Source organism: Rhinolophus sinicus, linkage group LG05, assembly GCF_036562045.2.
Source record: "Rhinolophus sinicus isolate RSC01 linkage group LG05, ASM3656204v1, whole genome shotgun sequence".
In the NCBI taxonomy this organism is placed as follows: Eukaryota; Metazoa; Chordata; class Mammalia; order Chiroptera; family Rhinolophidae; genus Rhinolophus; species Rhinolophus sinicus.
The window spans coordinates 65751910-65776770 of NC_133755.1; the positions used below are offsets into that span (position 1 = coordinate 65751910).

General features: G+C 37.7%; 1 protein-coding gene across 3 annotated transcripts in view; it reads right to left on the reverse strand.

Annotated features, from left to right (window-relative positions):
* Positions 1-308: 308 nt before the first annotated feature.
* The window catches only part of MGAT4A (alpha-1,3-mannosyl-glycoprotein 4-beta-N-acetylglucosaminyltransferase A), a 95712-nt gene continuing 71159 nt past the window's right edge, over positions 309-24861 (reverse strand). For all 3 annotated transcript variants that reach the window (XM_074332346.1, XM_074332347.1, XM_019753866.2), the window contains exons 9-16: positions 24552-24666; positions 23260-23390; positions 18677-18784; positions 18365-18558; positions 15177-15255; positions 14453-14519; positions 6636-6748; positions 309-6504 (exon numbers count right to left, since the gene is read on the reverse strand). In XM_074332346.1, the coding sequence (XP_074188447.1) occupies positions 6478-6504; positions 6636-6748; positions 14453-14519; positions 15177-15255; positions 18365-18558; positions 18677-18784; positions 23260-23390; positions 24552-24666 (834 nt within the window). In that variant the 3' untranslated portion in view covers positions 309-6477. The remainder of the gene's footprint in view (positions 6505-6635; positions 6749-14452; positions 14520-15176; positions 15256-18364; positions 18559-18676; positions 18785-23259; positions 23391-24551; positions 24667-24861) is intronic.

Sequence of the window (24861 nt, forward strand, 5' to 3'; positions counted from 1 at the left end):
ACCCTCAGAAGCCTCCTTACCTGTAATGTAACTCAAATAGGAATCACTGTACGTACAGGCCCTAAATATCATTTTATATGCAAAAACCCCCAAATAAGAAGACATTTGTGGTGGTTACTCTTAACTTGGAAGCTATATAGCTCATGTAACATTGAGAATCACTGACTTAACACTAAAGCTTTTTTCCTTTCTTTCAAATTTTTCTAAAACCCACATAGAAGAGCCACTCCTGTTTTCTACCTGAAGATAGTTCAAGTAAACTATTATTATATCAGTGTTGAACAAAACCAATACAAAACTGGTACTCGTTAAGTCTTGCCCATTTTTATTAGCAGGAATCTTGAATTCAACATGGCTTTTTAAATTTCTTTATTTCATATACACATGAGCGATTGTGGCAGAGAAATAGTGACAAAAGGCACAGTCAACAGGACCAGTTATTAGGTTTTCAATTATAGCAGCAAATTTGAAAATAGTCTTCCTTTGAAAATCTAACAGGTACCTAAAATATTACTATAGACATTATCCACTCAACCAATGAAGACACTGTAAGGAAATATGTCTGGTACATTTAAGGAGAAAAAAAATTGGTGCATCCTAGAAAAGCAATGCCTCAGGCAGCTTCTCCAAGGGGTGCTTCCAGAAGTGTCCCCAAATGTGAAGACCACCTTTCTATTTAGTTTTTCATTCCATAAATGAAACATAATTGTTATAATCAGCTGATTTCTGAATCTTACTTAGACAACATTGCTGTCTCTACCGAAATGAAAAGTATCAAATCTGCTGGCAGTGCATCTTACAGTACTGTCGACACCGGCCATTTTTAAGGCTCAGAGAATATGTCTTCAAAAGGTTTTTTTCACCCAATTTCAGCAAACTGAGCATTTCAAATAAATCATGGAATGCTAATCGAACGAAAAGTACCAAACCTTTGATTCCAGAGCAGTTTGCTAATTACTAAACCATGGAACAAGTCGGAGATACATAAACGAGCCTTCCTGATGTCCGCGTATTAAATACGCCTACAAGCGGTCCTACTCTCAGCACCCGGGCCTGGACATTTTACTGCAGCGTTAACTGGGGAAGGGCAGCACGCAGTGCTTTCCATTCAACACTGAGTTTACTTTCTTGACAATGTCTTGTCAGCTCTCAACTCATACTCTGGAGTGCCAGCTCGTTCTTGTTTGTCCCTTTGAAAATGACCTAGTTAGTGTTTGACCTGGTGAAGGGAGAGTCTCAGGTAACAGGAGAGGAGTTTATATATAGGAATTGATGATACGGATATACTAACAAATCCTCTTAAATAAATACCATGGTAATCGTCTTTTCAGCATCGTAGGTCCACATGCATTAAAGTAGCATACTAGTTATCATGGCACCTTATCTGTTAAGATTACTAAAATTCATAACAAACTAAATTTCACACACTAAATACTGCCACATGGCTTGGAAAAGTTTCCTTTTCTGCAAAAGGAAGATGAGAATAAGTTCCCCTAAGACACTAAGCTGTAGCTCCAGATTCTGACCTGTGACAGTATTAGCCTCTCCTTTCTTTCCTTTAGCTCTTCTTACATCAAGGCTATGGCAAGACAGTAAAAATAAGCACAAAAATTAATGGATAAACCAAAATAAAAATAAACTTCTTTAGCAGGTAATGGCTTGGAAAGAGGTATTTTGGAAAATAGTCACAAAGTACAAAAATTTGGTTAGCACATGTAGGAGTTGATGTGTGCTTAGAAGTTTGGGTTCAAAAAAGTTAAGTCCTTCAATACAAAGTAGCTTATCTGATCCCTATATAAAGACAGAAAGGTTTTTTTCTCCTAATTTAATCTTATTCAAAATACTGCTGTTCATCATTCGCAAATAAAACACTGACAGGCTCCGAGCAGACAATCAGCATAAAGGTACACCTCTTCCAGGACATTCTTCACACGCTGTTTGGATCCTACTCCTACAACCTTGTTCTAGCATTTCCTCCAGGAAACACTGCTAAGATGCTGCAAGTGTTTGCTAACAAACTCCCAAGGGAGGCTGAGACCTCTGGTGCAGAAATTCCAGCTGAGGCCCAGGTAGGATTTGGGAACCTCAGACTACTCGCTTGATCAAGAACTGTCAACATACCGGAGGGACTCTGAGTGAAGACATCCTCTTCACCTGTCTTAAACACCGTATCCGCTTTCCATTGCTGCATAACAAATCACCCTCCATTCCGGACCATACCCTTTCTCATGTCACGGCAGTGTAGGTGGCTGGAATGAAGGTGCTGGCGGGGCGGGCTCTCATCTGCGGGACGAGAAGCCACTCACCACCTGTTCAGGTTGCTGGCAGAATTCAGTTTCTGTGGCTGTGGGACTGCAGGTCCCATTCCCTCAGAGGTAAGCTGAGGCAGCCCTCAGCTGCTTAAGGCCATCTGCATGTCTTCTCACGTGGCCTCCATCTTAAACCAGCAATGGTGCTTTGAATCTGACTTCTGCTATCAGCTTGAGAAAACTGTTTTGGGCTCACGTGATTAGATTAGCTGCTCCCAGGTAAACTTGCTGTATAACATGATTATGGATCATACTCCCGGGAGACACACAAGGTCATCAGGGGTCATTCACAGAACTCTGGCTCCTCCAAATACATACTATTAATTAGCGCGACCTCCAAACATCTTTCATGAAACCAAATGCGTCTTTGGGACAGCATTGTTGGGAGACAACTTCTTTCATTATTATGACATATTTAAAAGCAGCCCTTTAAAAGTTTTTAAAATAACACCACCTAATTATTTACTAGTGCAACCACTGATTTGAAAAGCCATTCCTTTGTTGAAAGACAAATCCAATACTTGTTTGTAATAGACACGTGGCTGCGTCCTCAATAATCCATTTGCACTCGGCTTTTCCCAAAGCGTTTTCAATTTCACTACCTTACACTGTTGCTCCTTGTCTACAGAGTATGGTACAGGGCGTGCTGCAAAGAACACATGAGATTTAGAACCCAGAACCCAGAAATCTTGGACCTCAGAATCCTAGAAATAGGTCCTCAACCTTCTCACCTTTAATACTCATCACCATCTGCATTATGATACATTCTGCATGTCTGCTTTAACCTAATAACCCAAATTCATTTTTGTGGTTTCTAAAATGTTGCTATTAGCATCCTAACACAGTGCTGGCCAACAGTACTTTCTGCAACGACGGAAAATGCTAGAGCTGTGCTGGCCAACCTAGTGGCCACGAGCCACACGTGGCTATTGGGTGCTTGAGCTGTAGCTAGTGTAACGGAAGAGCTGAATGTTTCATTGAAATTTGAAGAGCCGCCATGTATCTGGTGGCTACCACACAGGACAGTACACAGCAGATGCCAGGCCATGCCTCACTTACCTATAGTCCCACCAGCTGACACTTCCCCACTCACTATTTTGGTAAAAGTGGGTCTGTCCTCTCAAGGTCAAGAACTGACTTTCAGTTCCAGGACTTCTCACCTCTGATCTTCTATCCTGACACCTCATCCCTAACACGACACTTATGGGCCACAATAATTATGGCTGCTCCTAATTGTCTAGCACAGAGTGTGGGGACAGGAGAGAGCGTCTGACAATGAGACTGTACCTGCTGCTGCAGAAGACTGATGGGAGCACGTTACAGGCTTGCCCTCGGGAGCCTGAAGTTTGGTCAGAGAACACGCGCGTGTGCATGCCCCATAAACAAAACCTCGAGAGCTGAGTGTGTAAGCCCGCACGCGTGTGTGTGTCGGGGACAGTAGGTAAAAGAGGGGCGTCCTCATCCAAACACTGCCTGCCGCCTGCCATGTGCAAGGTACCACTGCAGGCACTTGTAGCCAGTTCAGGGTGAGGGGTACACAAGGGGGTCCTTGAAAGATGGATGAGATCTGGCTAAAAGTGTTTCCAGGAGCAGGCGGGGTGAGCTGAGCTGGGAGGAAACAGGAAAGCAGGAAATGGCTCAGCCTAAAGACCAAGGTGCCCCGACAGATAAGTGGCTGCGGGACCTGTCACCTCCCTGGGTTTCCAGAGTATGGCCTTCCTGAAAGCAGACTTGGCTACTTAGGAAGCGGGTACACGAGGGGACTTTTGAACCCACCTGCACATTTCTACCTCCTGATACTTAGTTGTTAAGCAATAATTTAGTATGTTAAGCTGGTGCCAAAATTCTATGAAAGGTCACTTTCAAATGAAATCTACCTGTAGGCACTGGGGCCAAGGGAATTTGAGAAGAAAATAAACAGTAAAAAAAAAAGAAAAATAAATGTAAAAACCCCAATAAAAAAACTAACTAGAGTTTGACATAAAAATCATTATTGGAAACGTGACTTTTTAAATCTAGAAAACTACAAATGATTTCACTGTGGAGTAACGTAAATAATTGTACCCCATCAGTGCTTCCCAGCCTTTGTCACCTTGCAACACAGAAAGCGGTGCCATCTGGAAGCCATTTTCTCAGCACAGGTAGCCAGGCGAGGCTCCTCCAGGCTGGCGGCAGCTGGCTGGAGCCTCCAGCCGCTGTGGGATCCAATTTCTTGACTGTCACCCACCGTGACCCACCTGACTTGGGATCAATCTCCTCGCATCTGCAACCCACCCACCTGAAGCGCACGCCAGACTGGTTGGGAACTGATGTTGGTAATTCAGAACTTTGTAAAAGTAAAATGCTTTTGTAAAGATCACCGACTGCTGAGGCTGATAATATCTTTGTTTATAGTAGTAATATTTGGAATTGCATGTTTAAGAGTACTGCTCTTGGAGTTTACTTGTAAGTTCTAATGCAATAGAATAAATCATTTAGGAAAAACACACAACTGCTGCAATACTTTTCACCAAAAACCAATATATTACAATTTTGTTTTTCTTTATAATTAAATCAGTTATGACTCATACAGTAGCATTATGTAGAAAACACTTTGCCAGAACTCATAAAATGATTGCAGAAATATAAGGATTTACAGGAAAAGAGACAATGCATCTAACTCATGGACTAAAGACAAACATTAAAAAAGAAGTTTGTCATCTTACTTATCAGAGGAATGTAACGAGTTACGTCTATGATAATTGGGGTTGAATGCGGCACCCCACACGTTAAAATTCATCAGACTGATTTTCTGTGGCTATCCACCATACACAGTACAGTAAAATAAGCCTCAAGAAGGACATTGGTCTTTAAAATTTTGGCTTTCAGGAATGACAAATGCCTTTGAAAATATTCTGGTCAGAATCATTGATTACAGCAGTGCCCCCTTATCCATAGAAGACACGTTCCAAGATCCCAGTGGATACCTGAAACCGTGGATAGTACTGACCCCTATATACACACAGTTTTTTCCTACACATACATACCTATGATAGAGTTTAATTTATAAATTAGGCCCAGGAAGAGATGAACAATAACTAATAATAACATAGAACAATTATAACAATAAACTAATAAAAGTTATGTAAATGTGGTTTGTTTTTCTCAAAATATCTTATTGTAGTGTACTCACCCTTCTTTTGAGGTGATACAATGCCTACGTGATGAGATGCAGTGAGGCAGATACTCTCAACCCAAAAGGATGATTCATGTACTGGGCAGGACGGAGTAGGGATGGCACGAGATTTCATCACACTACTCAGAACTGTGTGTAATTTAAAACTTAGGAATGTTTATTTCTGGAATTTTCCGTTTAATATTAGATTGGTGCAAAAGTAATTTTGATTTTTGCATTTATTTTTAACCTTTTAAACCACAATTACTTTTGCGCCAACCTAGTATTTTTGGGCCACAGTTAACTGTGGGTAACAAACCACAGAAAGCGAAACCACAGATAAGGGGAGGAATACTGTAAAAAAGTATTTCATTTAGGAAATCAATCTGTAATCACTCTTAAATGGCAGTGCAATTTGAAAAATGGCATTAATTTGTAATGTTTGCATTTCCAAAGAAAAATATAGAAATAACTTAAAAAAGCAAGGTAATTGGTTTTCAAAAAAAGTATTGATTCAAAAATTTCCTGCACAAAAATACGTACTTTTTAAGTGTTTCTAATAAATTAACTCCATAACATTTTTATGTGTATTTATATATTTATATATATATATAATCCCTGATAATCTATAAAAGAGGGTCTATAATAGTAAAATAAATGAATTTCAAAAGTACCCCCTTCATAAAATGTATTTAACATTATTTTTTCTCAAATTTAAGGAATGTAACAATATGTACAACTCTTATGTATTAGTATAATACCAAAATAGTACAAGTCATATTAACAGGCTGTCATAACTGTAAAATGTTTGAGTCAAGTTAAAATTGGAGGACAGCTTAGGTTCGAATGAATACAATTATCCATGGGAGATTCACTTTCCGAGTGGAAATGACAATCATCTACAGTAGATTTCACAAGAGGTAGTGTTCAAGTAAAAAAAAAAAAGGTACATGCTTCACTATCTTTAATCAATAAATTTACAGGAAAAAAATGTGTTGATTTCTTAGGAGATGATCAGTTGGTGGCTTTTTTAATATGAATCTGAAATACAAAATTGTGAAACGTACAATAAGCAATTTTCAATTCCAACAAGGCCTTAAATATGAAGTCAAAATGTTGTAAAACATGTACAATCTAAGCTGTTTCACTGATGTAATAATATATTGTCTTACCTCATTAAGAATGGCCCAAACAGCAGAATTCTGAATAACTGTAAGTCGAAAGGCTGCAATGGGGTTTAGGCTGGGATCCACCATTCCTTCAGCAACACCGTTCTCAAATTTTCCTTCAAAATAAAAACCAACACTTGTTGGGGGTACTGGAACAAGCACACATCAAACATCACGGACTTAGCAAGAAAGGCAAGCACTAAAAATACCGAGGGTGCCAAAGAAAATGTATACACATTTTAAGAGATGTTATCTACGTATTACTTTTCGAAGTTGAATTGAATTATGGTAGCAATGTGTATTGCAGTATGACGTTTGCTCAAAAGACGGCATTAATCAAATGAATGTTATCGTCACCCTGAGACAGACACGACAGTCAAAAAAAATGATGGAAGCAAGGTTGTCGCTAAGACCATTATGAAGTGGTATTTGAAATTTGAGAATGTGTGGAAGTACAACAATGGAGGTGTGAGTCTGCACCAGAACCTCCAACACGCCTAACAATTGCACGCATTCGTGATAAGTTTTGAGACGCAGGGTACGTACTGTGTATGACGTACATAAGGGGAGACCGGGAGGCCTCGCACAGCAACAAGTCCTGCTCTTCTGCTGTGGTGTTGAAGCAGTTTACACGCTCGCCACAGAAGTCTACCAAACAATGCTCGCCGTAATCAGGAGTGTCTGGACGCTGACGGTAACCACTTTGAGCACCTCTTGTAATTGCAGACGTCAAACGTGATTTGTATTCATCTTTTGTTATTGGTATATATTGAGTATTACAATTTTAATAGTTTTTTCCTTTCTTAAAATGTGTAAACTTTTTTGGGGGGCACCCTCTGTATTTCTAGGAGAGGCCTTCAGACAGGGCATGAATTTTTTTCCTTCTTTTTACTTTTATTCCACTTTTAAGTTTTTCATCAAGTAGTGCACGCTTAAAAATATGAGAAGCAACCCATTTAAAGAGGCAGAGCTATACGTCTCTTATTGCAAATTCAAAACAAGACAAAAATATTATTTGTTCTTACATAAGCAGTGTTTTAACATACAGGCTTTTAGCAAAATATGACTTATTCAAACTTTACCAAAATATACTCTGTACCATCACTCAGTCTGACCACTTTGACAGGTAAGTCAACATTTACAAATTTCAAAGCTTTTTATTAGACATAACAAACAATGGTTGGCCTTGAGCAGGGGCTCAATCTATCTATGTATCTTCTTTCCAAGGTCACATGTAAAAGGAAGTAAGAATATCCCCTCTAGGCAGTTACAATATAAAACTCCATTATAAATGACAAGCTGAAAAAGCTTTCCTGTAAGGATAAGGACCAAAAACTTCTATAAAAGGTAATGTGCTCTGTTCCCAATTTTTCTTGCTGTGAGGAATAATATTCCTTTTAAAAACAAAACCAAAAATGCTGTAGAAGTGGTGACAGGAAAATGGCTGGTTCTGAGCCACATTTCTCTAAGCCAGGGGTTGGTAGATTTTTTTCTATAAAGAGCAGAGAGTAAGTATTTTGGGCTTTGTGGGCCAAGAGGAAAATTGAGGATACCATGTAGGTACTTATATAGAGAAAACAAATTTCCACAAAATTTTTATTGATGAAATTCAAAATATAACAACTGAGTACAATTATTTTTTTTCCCATACAAGTATACTAAGGAGAAGATAATTCCTTTTGAGGGATAACATTTCAATGAACTGGAATTCAAAGTTATGCTTCCTTATTAAAATCAATTGCAAATGGTCATGTTACTGTGGATCAATGAGATTTTATATTTTCTCCTGAATATTTCCTTTCCCACAGCCTAGATACTGTGACAAACAGTGCCATCAACCCACAAAGCACATCATTTTAATGGAGCATATCCATCACTTGGAAGGTATTTATGGACTTCTAGTAGATTCTTCCCTTTGATATTTGCCTTCTAGTATTACATTGTACGTGAATCACTTCCAATCAAAGGTTATATGGAAGCTCCTCAATCAGACTGATATTACTTATAGTTCAAATAATGTTAATTGTCTTCAAAATGGCTTGTTGCAACTTTTGCAGATAAGCACTGTTTTATTGTTATTTTAGGCTGGACTTATTAAGAAACATTATCAAGTCTTCAGCAAAAATTCTCAAAGACATAATAGTGGTTGAGGCAGTTCTTCTCACTTGGAAAAATTTAAATCTTGCTCTTGAGCTAAAAAAAAAAAGAAAATTCACAGTAAAATGTTGTCATTGCTAAGCCCAGAACTGCTGTGTGGCAGGGCAAGTCAGGATACTCAGTTCCTATTTCTGACAAAAATTCACCGAACTGATGGCAAAGTCCATGAGTGAGTAAAACTCACTGTAGACACTGCTGGTTCAATAAAATAATGGTAAATGACAGATTCAAACATTTTATGTAGAGTACCTGCTGATGAATAATAAAATAAATAACCACCATGGGCTTTAAAAGCTTTACATCTTCACAAGCTTTGTAAATTTATCCAACTAAGCCTTCTTCTCTGCCACACATATATTTTTTTTTACCACCATTCACATTTCAGCAGGTCCCATTTCAGGTTGTAGGGAATTTGTGTTTCCTCAACTTGTTTGAAAATATTCTTGTCTGTAGCTGTTCCAGAGACCAATTCTTCAGTCACTTCAGACTTGGCACCGACTCCAAATAATACCTGGGCAGTGTCAGCACATGTCAACTCAAGAGCCAAGGAAAACCACTCAAATAATTTGCTTTGCTTTCTATTGATATTGTTCCCACGGCCCTCAACATTTCAAGCAATTGTTATTGCTGAAGCCCTAACAGTCCTAAATAAGTTTATTTTCTCTGCACACATCTTTGGCCACTTCAGTTAAATGAGATTTAATTAACTCACTATTGGGAAGTGGTTTTATGTGTTTGGCTAACGCATGAGTCATTTTGAAATCACTTTGGTTGCAGCTGCATTTGGATTTTTAATTTTTGTGAAGAAATTCTGCTGTGATGAAATACTCCATTTAAAATTTTTGTGACCACTGCTTTCCTGTGAGTTGGGACGAGTGCTGAGTACTTAGTATGATGAGGTATTCTTTAGCATAGCGATTGCGTCACTGTGTAATAACCCCAATGTTCTGCCATCTAACTTTGTTAGGTAGTCCACAGTCCACTGTGTTAAAAAGCATTAAAAAACTTTGTAAAATAATCCAGATTCCATTGCGTTAAAAAGCATTCAAAGTCCACTTTTCTTATTTTGGTAAGTATTGGTAATCTTTTAAAATGTCCCAGTATGATGATGTGAAACTGTCAAACTGCAAACGCATCACTGCTATTTGCAGGGCCCTGAGCAGCGACTGGGAGAGCAGCACCACCATCTCCACCGCGACTTCCCATCCTTTCTGCTGCCGCAGCACAAAAGCACACAGGCAATTCATAAACAAATGAGCGTGGCTGTGTTCCAACATGACTTCATTTATGGACACTGAAATGTGAACTTTTTAAAGTTTTACATATCAAATATATTTTTATTTTCTTCAACCATTTAAAAATGAAAATAAACAATGAGAAAAATTTTTTTAATGTTCTTAGCTCACGGTGCATTCAAAAGCAGGCAGTGGGACAGATCTGACCCATGGGCTATCGTTTGCTGACCCTTGTGCTGCTAAATTATACAGCCTATTCGAGTCTTAGTATCTTGACTAGGCTCCTAGTAAGATAAGATACATCCAAACTGAAAATCATACCAGGGAATGCTTATATTCACTTATGTAAGAAATACTAAACTTATGAACTCCCAAAGTAATGTTTTTATTCAAGAATTATTGATAAATTTATTTCATAAAAGTATGTCCATACTTGGGACTGAACTGGGGGAGGAGTACAAAAATGTATTATTGACTATTGAGTTAGGCAGGGATTCAGGGCTGAAAAATTCTGTGAAACTTAAAACATTTCAACGAATGAGATATCTGATACTGTTACCTGATGAACTCATTTAATTTAAAAAACAAAAACAAAATGATATAACTGACCTCATTAAAACACTCATCCAGAAATTTTATTTTGCAGACATGCTCACATGTGCAAAACTTGCAAGCAACCTAAGTACCTGTCACTAGGAGACTGCCTAAACAATGGTATGTGAATACAAGGGATTACTAGGCAGCCAATGAAAAGAATGAATAAAAAGAATGGAGTCAAGTTGAAGATAACGCAGTTGAAGACTTACTACCACGCCTAAGTATATATCGTAGAGAAACTCTCATACCCGGGCATAAGTGTTTAAATCAGCATTGTTTATAATAGCTAAAAGATAGAAACAAACTCCATGCCAAACAGAATAGTGAAAATACTCATCCCTGGAAACCCACACAGCAGTGAAAATGAAGGAGCCATAGAAACACGCATCCACATTGATACACCTCATAATGCTGAGAAAAGAAATTTGTAGACTACATAATGTAATTTATATCAAATTTGAAAACTGGCAAAATAACATTGTGCAGTAAAGTGTACATGGAAATGGTAACCACAAAATTTAGGACAGCAGCTACCCTTGGGTAGAAGAGGAAAAGAAGAGACTAGGGACAAACAACTGAACTGGGAAATCTTAAGCTGGACACACAACTATCCATTATATTTGCAGTTTCGTGCAGCTGAAATATTTACAAGTTTAAAAATGTTCATCTCCCACATGTACATATGTGTTTTGTTCAGTGAATAACAAGATGCAAAACGAGGCTGTAGAGTATGCTATCATTTGTGTATGATTGTTTTTAAAGAATAGACTCCTGTATTTTTACTTAGGAATAGAATACTTCCGGAAGGACACAAATCACAGGAATTGCCTCTGGGAAGCACTGGGTAGGAGGGGAAGAAGAAAAAATGAGACTTAAGTTTGCCCTTTTAAATTTGTATTTGGTACCATACATGTGTCATCTTTCCAAACAACAAAGGTAACCTCTGTCCTTAACACAATGGTCTGGTAGTTAAGCGTTAAAAGATAGAAGGAAAAGAGGAAAGAGGAAAGAGTGACAAGAATCCTAAAATCCTGGTCTTGGAAAGGACTTCCAAGGTCATGCCCTTGGCAGACCTCTTGGCGCACCCTGACAATGGTCCAATCCTCCTTCAGTGTTTCTTTGAGAAAGGCCGTCTTCTGCCTTCTTACAACTGTAACCTACTGGACCTAATAAGTCCAGTATTTCTTTTACAAGACTGTCCCTAGCTGTCATGTCACACACCTAACCTACTCCACCTTCTACCATCAGGTCTACTAATTGCAGACGATGGTCTATGGTTTCTGACATGTCTTCAAGCATAAGTTGCTGTACAGTCTGATCCAATTAAATCCAGGCCTTCTGTGGGCCAGTCTTTGTGGCCTGTTCCCACCTAAGAGGAGGGCTCCTATTAGCTAGCTCTCTCCCTGGGTCTGTCAAACTTCTGTACCGGCTACAGTTTAGCTTGAATGTAGCCACCACTCTCCTCTCAATTGCTCACCACCAGAATGCTGATTGTACTCCACAGTGCCCTTAAGCTTGAACTTCCACAAGCTCTGTTCCAAGTCAGTCAGTGCCCTCGGTGAGAGCTACAGAGCCCTCTGTTGGCAAGGCCTGCCTCACCCCTGGAGAAAAGCTCTAGCACTGCTTGGGACCTCTGCCTACTTCTCTTGGAGTGAAACCCATGCTTTATGAGCAGAGCACTGGGTTGTAGCAGCTGCCCTTCATTTTCTTGGCTTACCTCTGCCAGTGTGCGGGGGCAGGTGAGCGGGGGGAGGGTGACCAGGGAAGAGCGTCTGCCCTATGAATGGAGGTTACCTGGAAGGAACCCCAGATCTCTTAGCTACTCTTGTCCGGAACAAAGCTTCTGCAGCACGGAGCTGGGGAGGAGGACAGATGCGGGCTCCTGCCGTTCCTGGTGAGATACCGCAGCCCCAGGGTGGGAGCTGGTGGGGGAGGCGGTAGTGTTCTTGGCTGCACCTGGGGTAGCAGAGCTTCCGGCTCACTGAGCTTGGGCAGTGAGGGGAACAGGGCAGGTGAGGGCTCCCATGCCTTGCACTCAATGTTCTCACTGATCCCGATTTTCATGTGTAAATATTTCTCCATTTACTGTATTTTTTAAAAATAATTTTCACCAGTTGTGGTTGTTGTCCTAGGGAGAAGGCCTGCAAAGCCCTTCAGACGCCATTCCACTAAAGCATACTACTTAAGGGAAAACTTTATATTTAGTTGAAAAAATCAATTGCTCTTTGTTTCTTTTGTTACTCAAGGTCCCAGGTTTGATGACCCATACGTTCTCTTTTGGTTCTAAATATGTATGAGTTGATGTTTGAGATGGTCATTTTCTTCAAATTACTGAAGAGATACTTAATAGAGATGTCTCTCTCCTACATGACTTCCATACTCTACAACACAACATTCTCAGAAATTAAATAACTGAAAGGTAATAGGGTTAAGAAATGTCTTGTATACTCAGTTAATTTTATGTACATTTCTAGAAGTGAGCTAAGATACAACTCAAATATGAAAATCAACTCACCTATCCACCCAAACTACAAAAATTAGGGTTGGCATATGAGCTTATAGCAAAAACTGAATGACACCAAATGTAAAACTGCTCTAGGGGGAGTTATAAGAACGTATCTATCCTGTACAGCGACAGTATTAATTTACTAACATTTTCTCTTGCCTACCACTAAAGAAACCATTAATTTGTTTTAAGTAAAAGAAAACATACAGTCATTCACCGAGCTGGTATCTACCGAGTGACAGCCCTTATGGTAACTGCAGGAGACACATGAGACCACGCCCTGCCCTCTCCGTGGTGAGCACACACGCCTGAGCCATGAAACAATATGATTACACAGTAAAGGTCCACACAGTGTGGCATGAAGAGCTGAGAAGGGGACAACTGAACTGGGTAATAAAGGATGAGAGAGCATTCGTTAGGATGAGAGAAATATCAACCCATCGTTTCAGGTAAAAAATATGGCCAGAGACATAGCTGCACATGACACCATGGGACATTCGAGGAACAACAGTCTTGGGACCGGAGAAATAAAGAATAAGAGGAAAGCAGCAAGATTGGAAAGCGGGTGGGAACTACGGAATCTGATAATGGAAAGTCACTAGGTTTTTATCCAGGCTTCGACATTTTACAGAGGTAACTGCAGTGGCCCTTTGGAAAGCCAGCAAAGGACACAGGTGGACACAGTCCTTCTCTGGCTCTGACACAGAGGCGGAGGGCCTAGAACACCATCGCAGACAGCGACCATACATTCAGATACAAATGGACACATTTATGCTAATGCACAGTAAAGGGGTGTGTGGGGGGGGAGGGGAGAGGGTGTTCAGGGTGTCTACCAAGGTTAGGCTCAGGCAACCAGATGAATAGGGACAGCAAAAACTGTGGTGACCAATAAAGAAATGTCCGGAGTACAGATGCAAGTGGCCATGTCAGAAGCATCTCAATACAGATCCAAAGCTCAGGATGGGGGCAGGGCGAAAGGCACAGATTCCGCCACATGGATGTTGCTGAGACCATCAGAGTAGCTACAGCCATGCAGGAAGAAGATGCAGAAGGCAGCTGAGGGCAGATTATCTATCAGTGAATATCAACAATGCAATGGCTGATGGAGAAAGAAAGAGGAACTAGTTAACGAACCTCTGATCTGAAATCCTAGTTGGGTCAAGGTAAGAAAAGTATATACTAAAACGCAAAAACAAATAAAACTTGGAGTATATCGGTAATTGTAATCCTAAAGCTGTAGAACATTTGAAAAGCCTTTAAAAGTACTTTAGGAGTAAGTCCAGAAAAAGAAAGGATATTTCTTTACGAGTTTAAGTAGGTATTACCTATTCTGATATAACCGTCTTCTAATCGTTTGTCTTTGGTTTCTTTGCTTAGTACCAAACCTTCATTCTAAAATAGAACAAAAACATTAATTTTATAAATAATTACTTCTATTCAAAACAAAGCTAAGTTATTAACATACGTCAGTAAATATAACAGTGGCACAGCTATCTCTAAAAAAAGAAAATGTCATCTCTTCTTGAAACTTGAGCCTTATCCATATGAGTGTTCTTTTTTTGTACCATCATCAGAATCCGTATATAATACACTGGTGCTAAGAAAATTTAAATTTCAAAGAATTTTCAATTTAAATCAATTTAATAGAACACTATTTTCTATTAAAAATATACACAAGAACTCTGTGCTAACTTGAAAGAAATCTAAGCATTCCTTAGAGACCAACACATTAATTTTGTGTATTAATCAGCAGGCACTAAAACCACGTGGTGTTCTGGGACTCAAAATAAAGTAAAAGAATGATTCATTTATTTTCCTAGTACAAACTTCCAAGCATTTGCCAACAGGAAACAATGAAGGCTCATCCTATGAATAAGGTAAACAGGGCAATACACTAGGTGTTGCATATTTCAAAAAAAAATTAATATTACTCACCACTGAGGTCCTGCAACCATGAGAATTTTCTTTCACCTCATAGACAAGAATAGCCTCAAACCAAGTCTACTGGTATTAGTTCTTAAGGAAAATGAAGGGGAAAAATGGTCGTACCGTAAAAGGCAAGACTTCCACAGTTGTGTTTAGCAGAATGTCTCCTGGATGTTCCTGGTTGCCACTATGGAACAAATAACTGAAAATACAAACATAAAAATAAAAATACGAGTCAGATTGGACTTTACAAAGATTCAAGAAGGTGGCCTTACCTCAGAGGAAGCTTTCTATATAAGCTGACAATATTAGAACTTGGAGTGACTGCACATTACGTTCTGAATAGTTGTAGGCAACTTAAAGGGTGCCATCCTTAGGTAATACATAATTCCTTCTGTCAGAAAGGGCATGTTTGCTGCTTAATGTAATAATGTACATAACAGATTACAAATATGATGACAGTTTTATGTGGTTGTTTATACGGCTCTAAATATATAAACCTCCTGACAGGAACAATCAAAATTGTATTATAATACTACTGTATCTTGTATCAGAGAAAATTCTCACTAGGGCAGCCAAGAGTCGTAGCAAGTTCAAAGACTAGTTTTATCCAATACAAATAATTTTAATATTAGTAGAGTAAAAATAAATTAACCAATTCCAAATATCTGAATAACGCCATTTGTCAATGTTAACAAATATTTGAATTGTGACTGATTACATGATATACTGTGATAAATCTAAAATACTCTCTGCATATGAGTAGAATGTTATACCATGTTTCTCCAAAAATAAGACCTAGCTGGACAATCAGCTCTAATGGGTCTTTTGGAGCAAAAATTAATATAAGACCGCTTCTAATTTTACTATAAGACCCGGTCTTATATAAGACCGGGTCTTACATTAATTTTTGCTCCAAAAGATACATTAGAGCTGATTGTCCAGCTAGGCCTTATTTTCGGGGAAACATGATATGTTGCTACTTGAAAACTAGTGAGTGTGGGTAAGTGTGGGTACTAGATAGGGCACACAAAGCACATCCACATCTAAGCCTAAAACTGGTTAAATGGCTAAAAGTTTATGCTTAGGAGTCAGAAAGACCTGCATCCAAGTCCTGGGTCTCTCAGTTACTAGAATTTTCACCTTTAGCAAGTTGCATTAGCTTTCTGAGCCTGAATTTCCTCTATACAATGCAGACATTCCCACCCTCACATGGCTGAGCCAAGGAGTTTATGAGAACTGACAAAAAGGTACCTTGCATGTTAAACATACTCAGCAAGTAATAGTTACAACATGGTTCTGACATAGGTATAGTGCGGTATTGATGGACGGAAATCACCTGTGATGAGGCCTTGATTTTCAAATGTTACATGGGTCCAAGACCCTCATAAGAAGCTCCTTTTAAGCTACACCAAAAATTACTTCCAGCATTTTCGTTGAGACACTTCCTTTTAAGACATCTTTGTCTTGGAATGCTGCTTCATCTAATCATGGGCCATTCAATATCTTAGCTATAGATACAAAAATGTAGGTGGGGGAAGAAGCCACTTTTAAGAAAAGAGCCCATGGATATAATTTGGAGTTTACACAGATTCATTCAGAGGTGTTTACTATGTGATTATTTATAGTGAAAAACTCAAAACCACCTAAAAAGTTTAACATTAGAAGAAGTAACTGATGGTAGAGCCATGCAGTGGTACACTGTACAACCATTAAAATGTTTATGAATCACTTACGACAGAGTATAATGGAAAATATAAAATACAAAATTACATACAGATCATGCTCTCAAAGTAGAAAGTACACAGAATCACCAAGAAAAAAACGTGCCAATATGGGCACCACGGTGTCCTTGGGTTGTGATGCTTTCCCCTCATTCTTCAACATTTAAATTTTTGTGTAACGAACACATTTCATGTTATACAGTCAGAAAATATTTCTCCTAACACTTCATTTCTGTGTTGACAGAGACAACTTCTGCTTTTCCCCCTCTCAGCAAATAAGTTACTGTGGAAATCAAAAAGTGATTCCTCTTCTCTGTCCGAGGATGAGAGGGTCTACCCAGGAACGCTAAGAAAATTCATATATACTATGATTTTAGAAGTACTGTGTTCTACTAGAAACGTGGCCTCAGTAGGGGCATGTGAATACTACCTTACAGAGGTTTATTGTAAATGTACTTGTTGTTAAAAAATTTGATCTCCAATATGTGAGTTTTTAGGCAGATTCTTCAACGGAATTACTTTCATTTGCTAAAAATAAACTAATTAGACATGGTTTGAGGCTACTGTTGTTTATGAAGTGAAAGAAAATTGTTGTTTCTAATTCTATGATGACGTTAAGTGTGGTAAACAATACCTCAAAGTGCAGGTTATCACCGTACAGTATAAAAATGAACATTAAGTAACAATACAACAAATATTACATATTCATGTAAGTGTAAAATATTACTCAAAAGTCTTCTTATGTTTTCCCAGGAATTCTCCCATTGCTTAAAATATTTTTACACTTAAAGTCCTCTTTAGAATCAGTTTAGAGTCAAAAGAAAATTAGTTAACATTACATTATAGCTATGCATTATTTTTGACCACCTTAAATAGTATTATTCCAAATGACTTTTGGTGGATTCTAGAAACTAAATGGCCCTCACACAAGAACATATAACACAATAAACCACAGGTTAGAGAATTATATTCTCTTCTGGGGAATCACATGTAAGTATATCACAGACAGTCTGGGGGAACACACCCAAAACCAAGCAAAGGTTGAAGGAATCATGAGTGCTAAATAAAAAATGGGGAAGAGGAGTCCTAAACTTTGTAAAATGAACATAAATGATGAAAAACATAAAAGGGCTGTGAATTCCTCCATGGTGTATGGAAAGGAACCAACATTTGCAAAACCATTGACTAGAAATAGTCATAGTCTGTTAAATTTATCATTTCAACCAGATTGCTGAGTGGTCGACCAGCTCTCACCCAAATCTTAGGGGCTATTCTAGGATAAGGATGTGAAAATTCTATTTAAGGTGGTCAGCTTTTGAGGAAGATTCCTCTTGTAAGTATTAAAAAACTATACTAAATATATGTTCAGAAATACCAATAGAATTTATCAAACAAGCTAAATGTTGATATTATATTTGAAAACAACAAATCCATTTTATTACTGAGTTGTAGGAAATGTATTTTATAACCCAATATTCGGGACCCACTGTCTCCTCACATTTGTTACACCCCAAAGTAATTCCTTCACAAGTCATGTTATGAATAAGTATGAATTGTAAGACCAAACATATTTCAATAATCACCAACCTTTCTACATTGACTGGCTTATCAAATTTAAACAAGATGAAGTCTCCAGCTATTGGGGTTATAGCCCAGAAGAAATCCTCCCCCATATACGTTTTCTCCAGTGTATGTCCTTGGTAGACCTTCAAAGAAGTAGATACCTCTGCAGGTGGGTTTACATGGATTTTAAGAAGTAATGGTTTCATGTAATCTTTATCCTAGGAGGAGAGACATATATGCTATTGAAACAACACATAGCTTATTTATACTTAAGAGCAATGATACACTAAATAGCAAATTGTATGTGCATGAGAAAAACCAAATTAAATCACTAACCGTGAGTTTCTGAATTTTTCCTGTTAGTGAAGAATGCAGACCAACATGTTGGAAGAGGGAAGGTCTGAAGCGAATTCGCAGATTTGCTTTCTGTCTGTCACAATGTTTCTAAATAATTAGGAAAAAAATCATGTTAGTGTTACATATTATAAAGTGAAATTGTGTCCTCATTTGAAAAATAAGAATTCCTTTAGGTGAACATTGAAAAGAAAATCAACTTCATCTCATAATTCCAAGTCACATGTTTTTTTAGGGTCCTCTTTGAGGCATTAATAGAATTGCTATCTAAGCAGAAAACACCCAATTAGAACGGCAGAAACAAAAAAGAAGAAAAAAAAAAATGAGGATAGTTAAAGGGGCCTCTGGGACAACATCAAGCACATCATAGGGGTACCAGAAGGACAAGAGAGAGAGCAAAGAATTGAAAATCTATTTGAAGAAATGACAGAAAACTTTCCTAACCAGGCAAAGGAAATAGACATAAAGCTCAGGAAGCACAGAGAGTCCCAAGCAAGATGAACCCAAAGAGGCCCACACCAAGACACATCATTAAAATGCCAAAGGTTAAATAAAGACAGAATCTTAAAAGCAGCAAGAAAAAGTTAGTTACCTACAAGGAATCTCCCATAAGACTGTCAACTGATTTCTCAACAGAAACTTTGCAGGCCAGAGGGGATTGGCTTGAAAATATTCAGTGAAGAAAAACAAGAACCCACAAGATTACTCTACCCAGTGAAGCTATCATTTAAAAATCGAAGGACAGATAAAGAGCTTACCAGACAAGAAAAAGCTAAAGGAGCTTATCACCATAAAACCAGTATTACAAGAAATGTTAAAGGGACTTCTTTAAGAAGAAAACAGATAAAAAATATGAATAATAAAATGGCAATAACTACATATCTATCAATAATTACTTTGAATGTAAATGGATTAAATGCTCCAATCAAAAGACATAGGGTGGCTGAATGGGTAAGAAAACAAGACCCTTACAGATGCTGCCTACAAGAGACTCACTTCAGATGGAAAGACACACACAGACTGAAAGTAAAAATATGGAAAAAAGGTATTTTATGAAAATGGAAATAAAACAAACAGCTGGGGTTCCGATACTTACACCAGAGAAAACAGACTTTAAAAGAAAGCCTATAAAAAAAAAGACAAAGAAGAACCCAGTGATCCAACTTCTGGGTATTTATCTGAAGAAACCCAAAATGCTACTTTGAAGGGACATGTGCATCCATATGTTCATTGCAGCATTGTTTACAACGGCCAAGGTGTGGAGGCAGCCTGGGTGTCTGCCTGAGAGACGAATGGATGAAGATGATGTACATATAGACAATGGAATATTACTCAGCCATAAAAAAGAACAAAATCTTGCCATTTGCATTAACATGGATTGACCCAGAGGGTATTATGCTGAGTGGAAGAGAGACAGAGAAAGACAAATGCCATATGTTTTCACTTATATGTGGAATCTAAAGAACAAAATAAACAAAACAGAAACAGACTCATAAATACAGAGAACATTTTAATGCTTGTCAAATGGAAGGGAGGTTGAGGGCATGGGTGAAAAGGGGAAAGGATTAAGAAGTACAAATTGGTAGTTACAAAATACCGTGTTCCCCCAGAAATAAGACCTAGCCGGACCATCAGCTCTAATGCGTCTTTTGGAGCAAAAATTAATATAAAACCCGGTCTTATTTTAATATAAGACTGGGTATAATATAATATAATACAAGACTGGGTATAATATAACATAATATAATATAATACAATATAATACTGGGTCTTATATAATATAGTAAGACCAGGTATAATATAGTATAATACCAGGTCTTATATTAATTTTTGCCCCAAAAGACGCATTAAAGCTGATGGTCCAGCTAGGTCTTATTTTCGGGGAAACACAGTAGCCACGGGGATGTAAAGTACAGCATAGGGAATACAGTCAAGCATATTGTAATAACTACCGTGTTTCCCCGAAAATAAGACCGGGTCTTATACTGTATTTCCCCGAAAATAAGACTGGGTCTTATATTAATTTTTACTCCAAAAGACGCAGTAGGGCATATTTTCAGGGAATGTCTTATTTTTTCATGTACAACAATCTACATTTATTCAAATACAGTTATGTCATCTTCTTCTAGAACACTGTCATAACGTACTAAATGTGTCCGTCTGGCTAATGATCTTAACTGGGGCTTATTTTCGGCGTAGGTCTTATTTTCGGGGAAACAGTATGTATGGTGCCACTGGGTAGTGGATTTATCTGGGTGATCACCTCCTAAGTTATATAAATGTCTAATCACTATGTTGTACACTTGAAACTAATATAATATTGCACGTCAACTGTAAGTGGGAAAAAAATAGAATTGCTACCTACTTGATTCAGATATTAAAAATAAGCACATCTAAGGGAGGAGTTAAGGATTTGACTTCAACCATCTTTCAAGATCTGCCCGTACAGATTTGACTTTTAATATTAAAATGCACAAACTATAAACTAGAGGTTTGATTCACACAGACAAAATACAGAGAAAGATAATATAACGAAGAATTGCAAATAATAAAAGGAACGTCGCATGAAAGCTATTTGAAAATGTGAGGCAATAACTTGACTACAAACAAGTAAATGATATTAAAAGTTCCACAGACAAATCCATCTCGGCACAGGTAAGGGACACGTATGTTTCAAGTCCAAGTGCCTCATGACCCCGACTTCAGATTACAACCTATCCTCGTGCTTGACCACAGTGTGTGGAACCCATGATGCTAGCAGGGCCGGTTCTGAATGGGCGCTGGTAGTTCAGCGCTTCACGACAGCCACGGCTAGGTAGTCAGGCTTTTATACACTCTTCTCATTTTCAATGACTTTTTATTCTAAATTTTAGGCCAAGAACATATTGAAGAAGACATTTCCACTTTAAAAGACCTCTGATAATTTACTGAGTGTTAAAAGGCCTGATTTGTCTCAAAAGGTTTTACTTCATTCGCATTAACACTAGCATAGAGTTGAAGTAGTATATTTTATTTGCACGAATTCAACTACTCAAGTGGAAGGAGAGGGAAGGGAGGGAGAGTAAAGGGGAAAAGCAAAGGGAGGGGGAGAAGAAAAGAATACACAGGGCCTGAGACTGAGCCCACCTGCAGGCCTGGCCAGTGGAGCCAGCTAATGAGCCTGTGGAAGAACCTGTGAACGCTTTGAGGGCTTTCGCAGACTTGTCAGTGAGACGGCTCCAGATGCCAGCACGTATGTGGTGACAGCTTCCTTGACAGCCCAGTGGAAACAACTGAAGCCTTACCGGCCACAGAAAAACGTGGCCTAAAGAAGAGTGAAAGAATACACACAACTATCCAGAGTTGTGTCCTAAAATTTAGGGGTGATTTAAAGGGTTTTTGTGGTTTTAATTTTTACTATCAGAGTTTTTCACCTCACGGGCTCATTTTTAGAACCTAACCATATATTAGATTAAACTGCACAGGACCAATTAAATGCAAATATATTTTAGTAGTGGAAAGATGACATTAACTTTTTTGTGTCCCACAATAAAAATTGCTCTAAATAACAAAGAAAATACAGGTAAGGGCCCACATCATAAAAAAGAGTCGTTCAAATCAATTTACATGTTCAATCATTGTTGAAAAGTAGATATCCTATTTCACTGTATTCCATTATTTCCTTTAAGAAATTGTTAAAAAACAAACAACCAAAAAAACCAAAGAGGACACAATGATAGCTTACAGACACCAGAAGATAGTGTCCTAAAAACTAATTGGCAAGTAGGATGATAAAACTATTCTAGGGACTATGAGGTCATGAAATCAAATTAAATTGCTTATTTGTTAGAACGAATGTTAAGTAAATTCTACAGTGACACAAGCTTTAACAATATTTCCTTGTTATTACATAGTAAAACACATTCATTTTAAACAATGTATACATTCATATTTCATGTATGCTTATACCAAATAAATAAAAACTTGTGTTTTTTCCCAGAGGTCTGACTCAAATTGGACAAGGAAACCATGTTTAATTAATTTTTGAATTCAGACTTCTTTGGAAATAACTTGATATTTGAAAAATCAAAGCAAAAATCATTGTTCGTTTACTTACCTGCCACTGTTGACCCCAAAGGCCAGCATATTAGTATAAACACTGGTTTCTTCCAAGTAATACACTGAAAGGTACTTATGTGATTTGCAATTGTTTTGGTATAAACCATTACTTCTATTTTATTCCTTATTTCCAAATGTGTTGGGGCCTGATACTGTCCCCAAAGTATTTGAAAAAAGAGAGTTGACAGAATATGACGAGAACTGAAACAATACCCCACACCGGACAGATCTGATCAACATCTGTAGCCAACAGTAATGAGATAGCAGAGCCCAAAGACACTACAGACATTTATCAGCAATTTAAAGAAAGGTGGGCTTCACTGATTTATAGGATTTCCTCACTGCTATTTAAAAGTCCCTCTAATACAGGAACTTTTTGTCAGCTCAAGAAGGAAGGCAAGCACTTGAAACAGTAAGAAGAAACACCTATTTAACTGTGCATTCACTCTCATAAGAAATTAACTTACTGCATCTTTTTCAGGGTTGCAGACTTTCACCCAGAGAATATGGTCCAAGAGCCAATCAATGGGCTTCTCCTTATAGAACATAAATATGAATTCCACAATCAGAGTTAGGTCTGGCGCTTGAAACATTTTACCTGAAAAGATATTCACAGTAAATAACTGTAATAAAACCAAGCATCAATATGGCTTAAGTGAAACCTATGTAACAGACACACTAAAGCTTGTGCTTTCAACTATAAATCATTATGAATAATGTTCCCACTGGTCTTATCAAAAACAAACCTGCTTTAGCTAATGATTGAGCTGTCATCTGGGTATAAACAGGTACACTGAACTCCGGACTTCATTACAAAATCTATCATACAACTATTGGCTCAAAGGATTCAAGAAACAAGTCAGAGATTTTTCCTTCATCTCTTATTAAGATTTTTCCCATTAAAAAAGAAAAAAAAGGAACTGAAAAGGTTTCACTAAAAAAATTTTTAACTAATAAATGCAAAAAAACAAGGACTCCTATTTCTGTCTTCACTTAAACCTTCACAAGATGTTTTTTGACTCTTAAAGATAAATGAACAATAAGATCAAAGGCCCAGCGTCTAACACGTCAAGTTTTAAAGTACTACAGGAAGTAAAATGTTATCCTCTGGGTGCTTTTTAAAACCTGTAAATTTCCTTCAAATCTTCAGCTTTAAATATCTTCTCTTCAGTTGGATAATTTAGGAATTTTAGTGAACAAAAAAACATATTAAAAATGAGCCCTTGACTCATTAGTGAAAAAAGAAACATTAAAAATGAGCACTTTTTATTGACTCAATGAGTCAATAAAAGTAACAAATGAATACAAATTAACGAACAGAGACTTCATGCACTATATCAAATACCAGGGAATTCATATTAGAAAACTGTTACTGCACCATTCTTTTTAAAAGAACCCCTATCTTGCGAAAGCACTGGGCTATGAAAAAGAAACTGGAGGTGTCAAAGGAGAACTCGGACATGCTCTCCAGGACCAGGTTTGGCTTTATGGATGGATATAAGCCGCCAGTGGGGTTGCCTTGTAGAACTCTGCAGAGTAAACACTACAATCTTAGAAGCCTCCAAATACTATTTTGGGTTCACTTTCATCATTTCATACCTGGAAGTTTACCTAAGCTAAATTTCCTCAAAAGCAATTCACTTTCACAGAATAAAGACAACTTTAAGATAATAAACAAAAACCCCCAAATAAAACAAGTAGTCTAAGATCCCAAGAGTCAGTTATTTCTGAAAAGTAGATAACCTCACACTTTTCTTACCAATAAAGCCCAGCTGGGAGAACTCGAGAATCATCCATTCCTCAGAAGAAAGTTGAAGGGCAAAATTTTTTATAGTGTTAAAGTAATTCTGTTTGACAATAATATCATCTTCAAGCTAAAGAAAGTTGAACAATCATATTAATAATAAACCAGAAAGAGAAGGAAAGATTTAGACAGAAGGATCTTTATTATGGAAATATTCAAGCATACTTTTATAATGAAAATCAAGAAAACAATGGTCAAAAATGATAAAAATACAAAACTAAATTTAGTTTTATTAAAAGAAAATGAGGAAAATAAAACAGAAGAT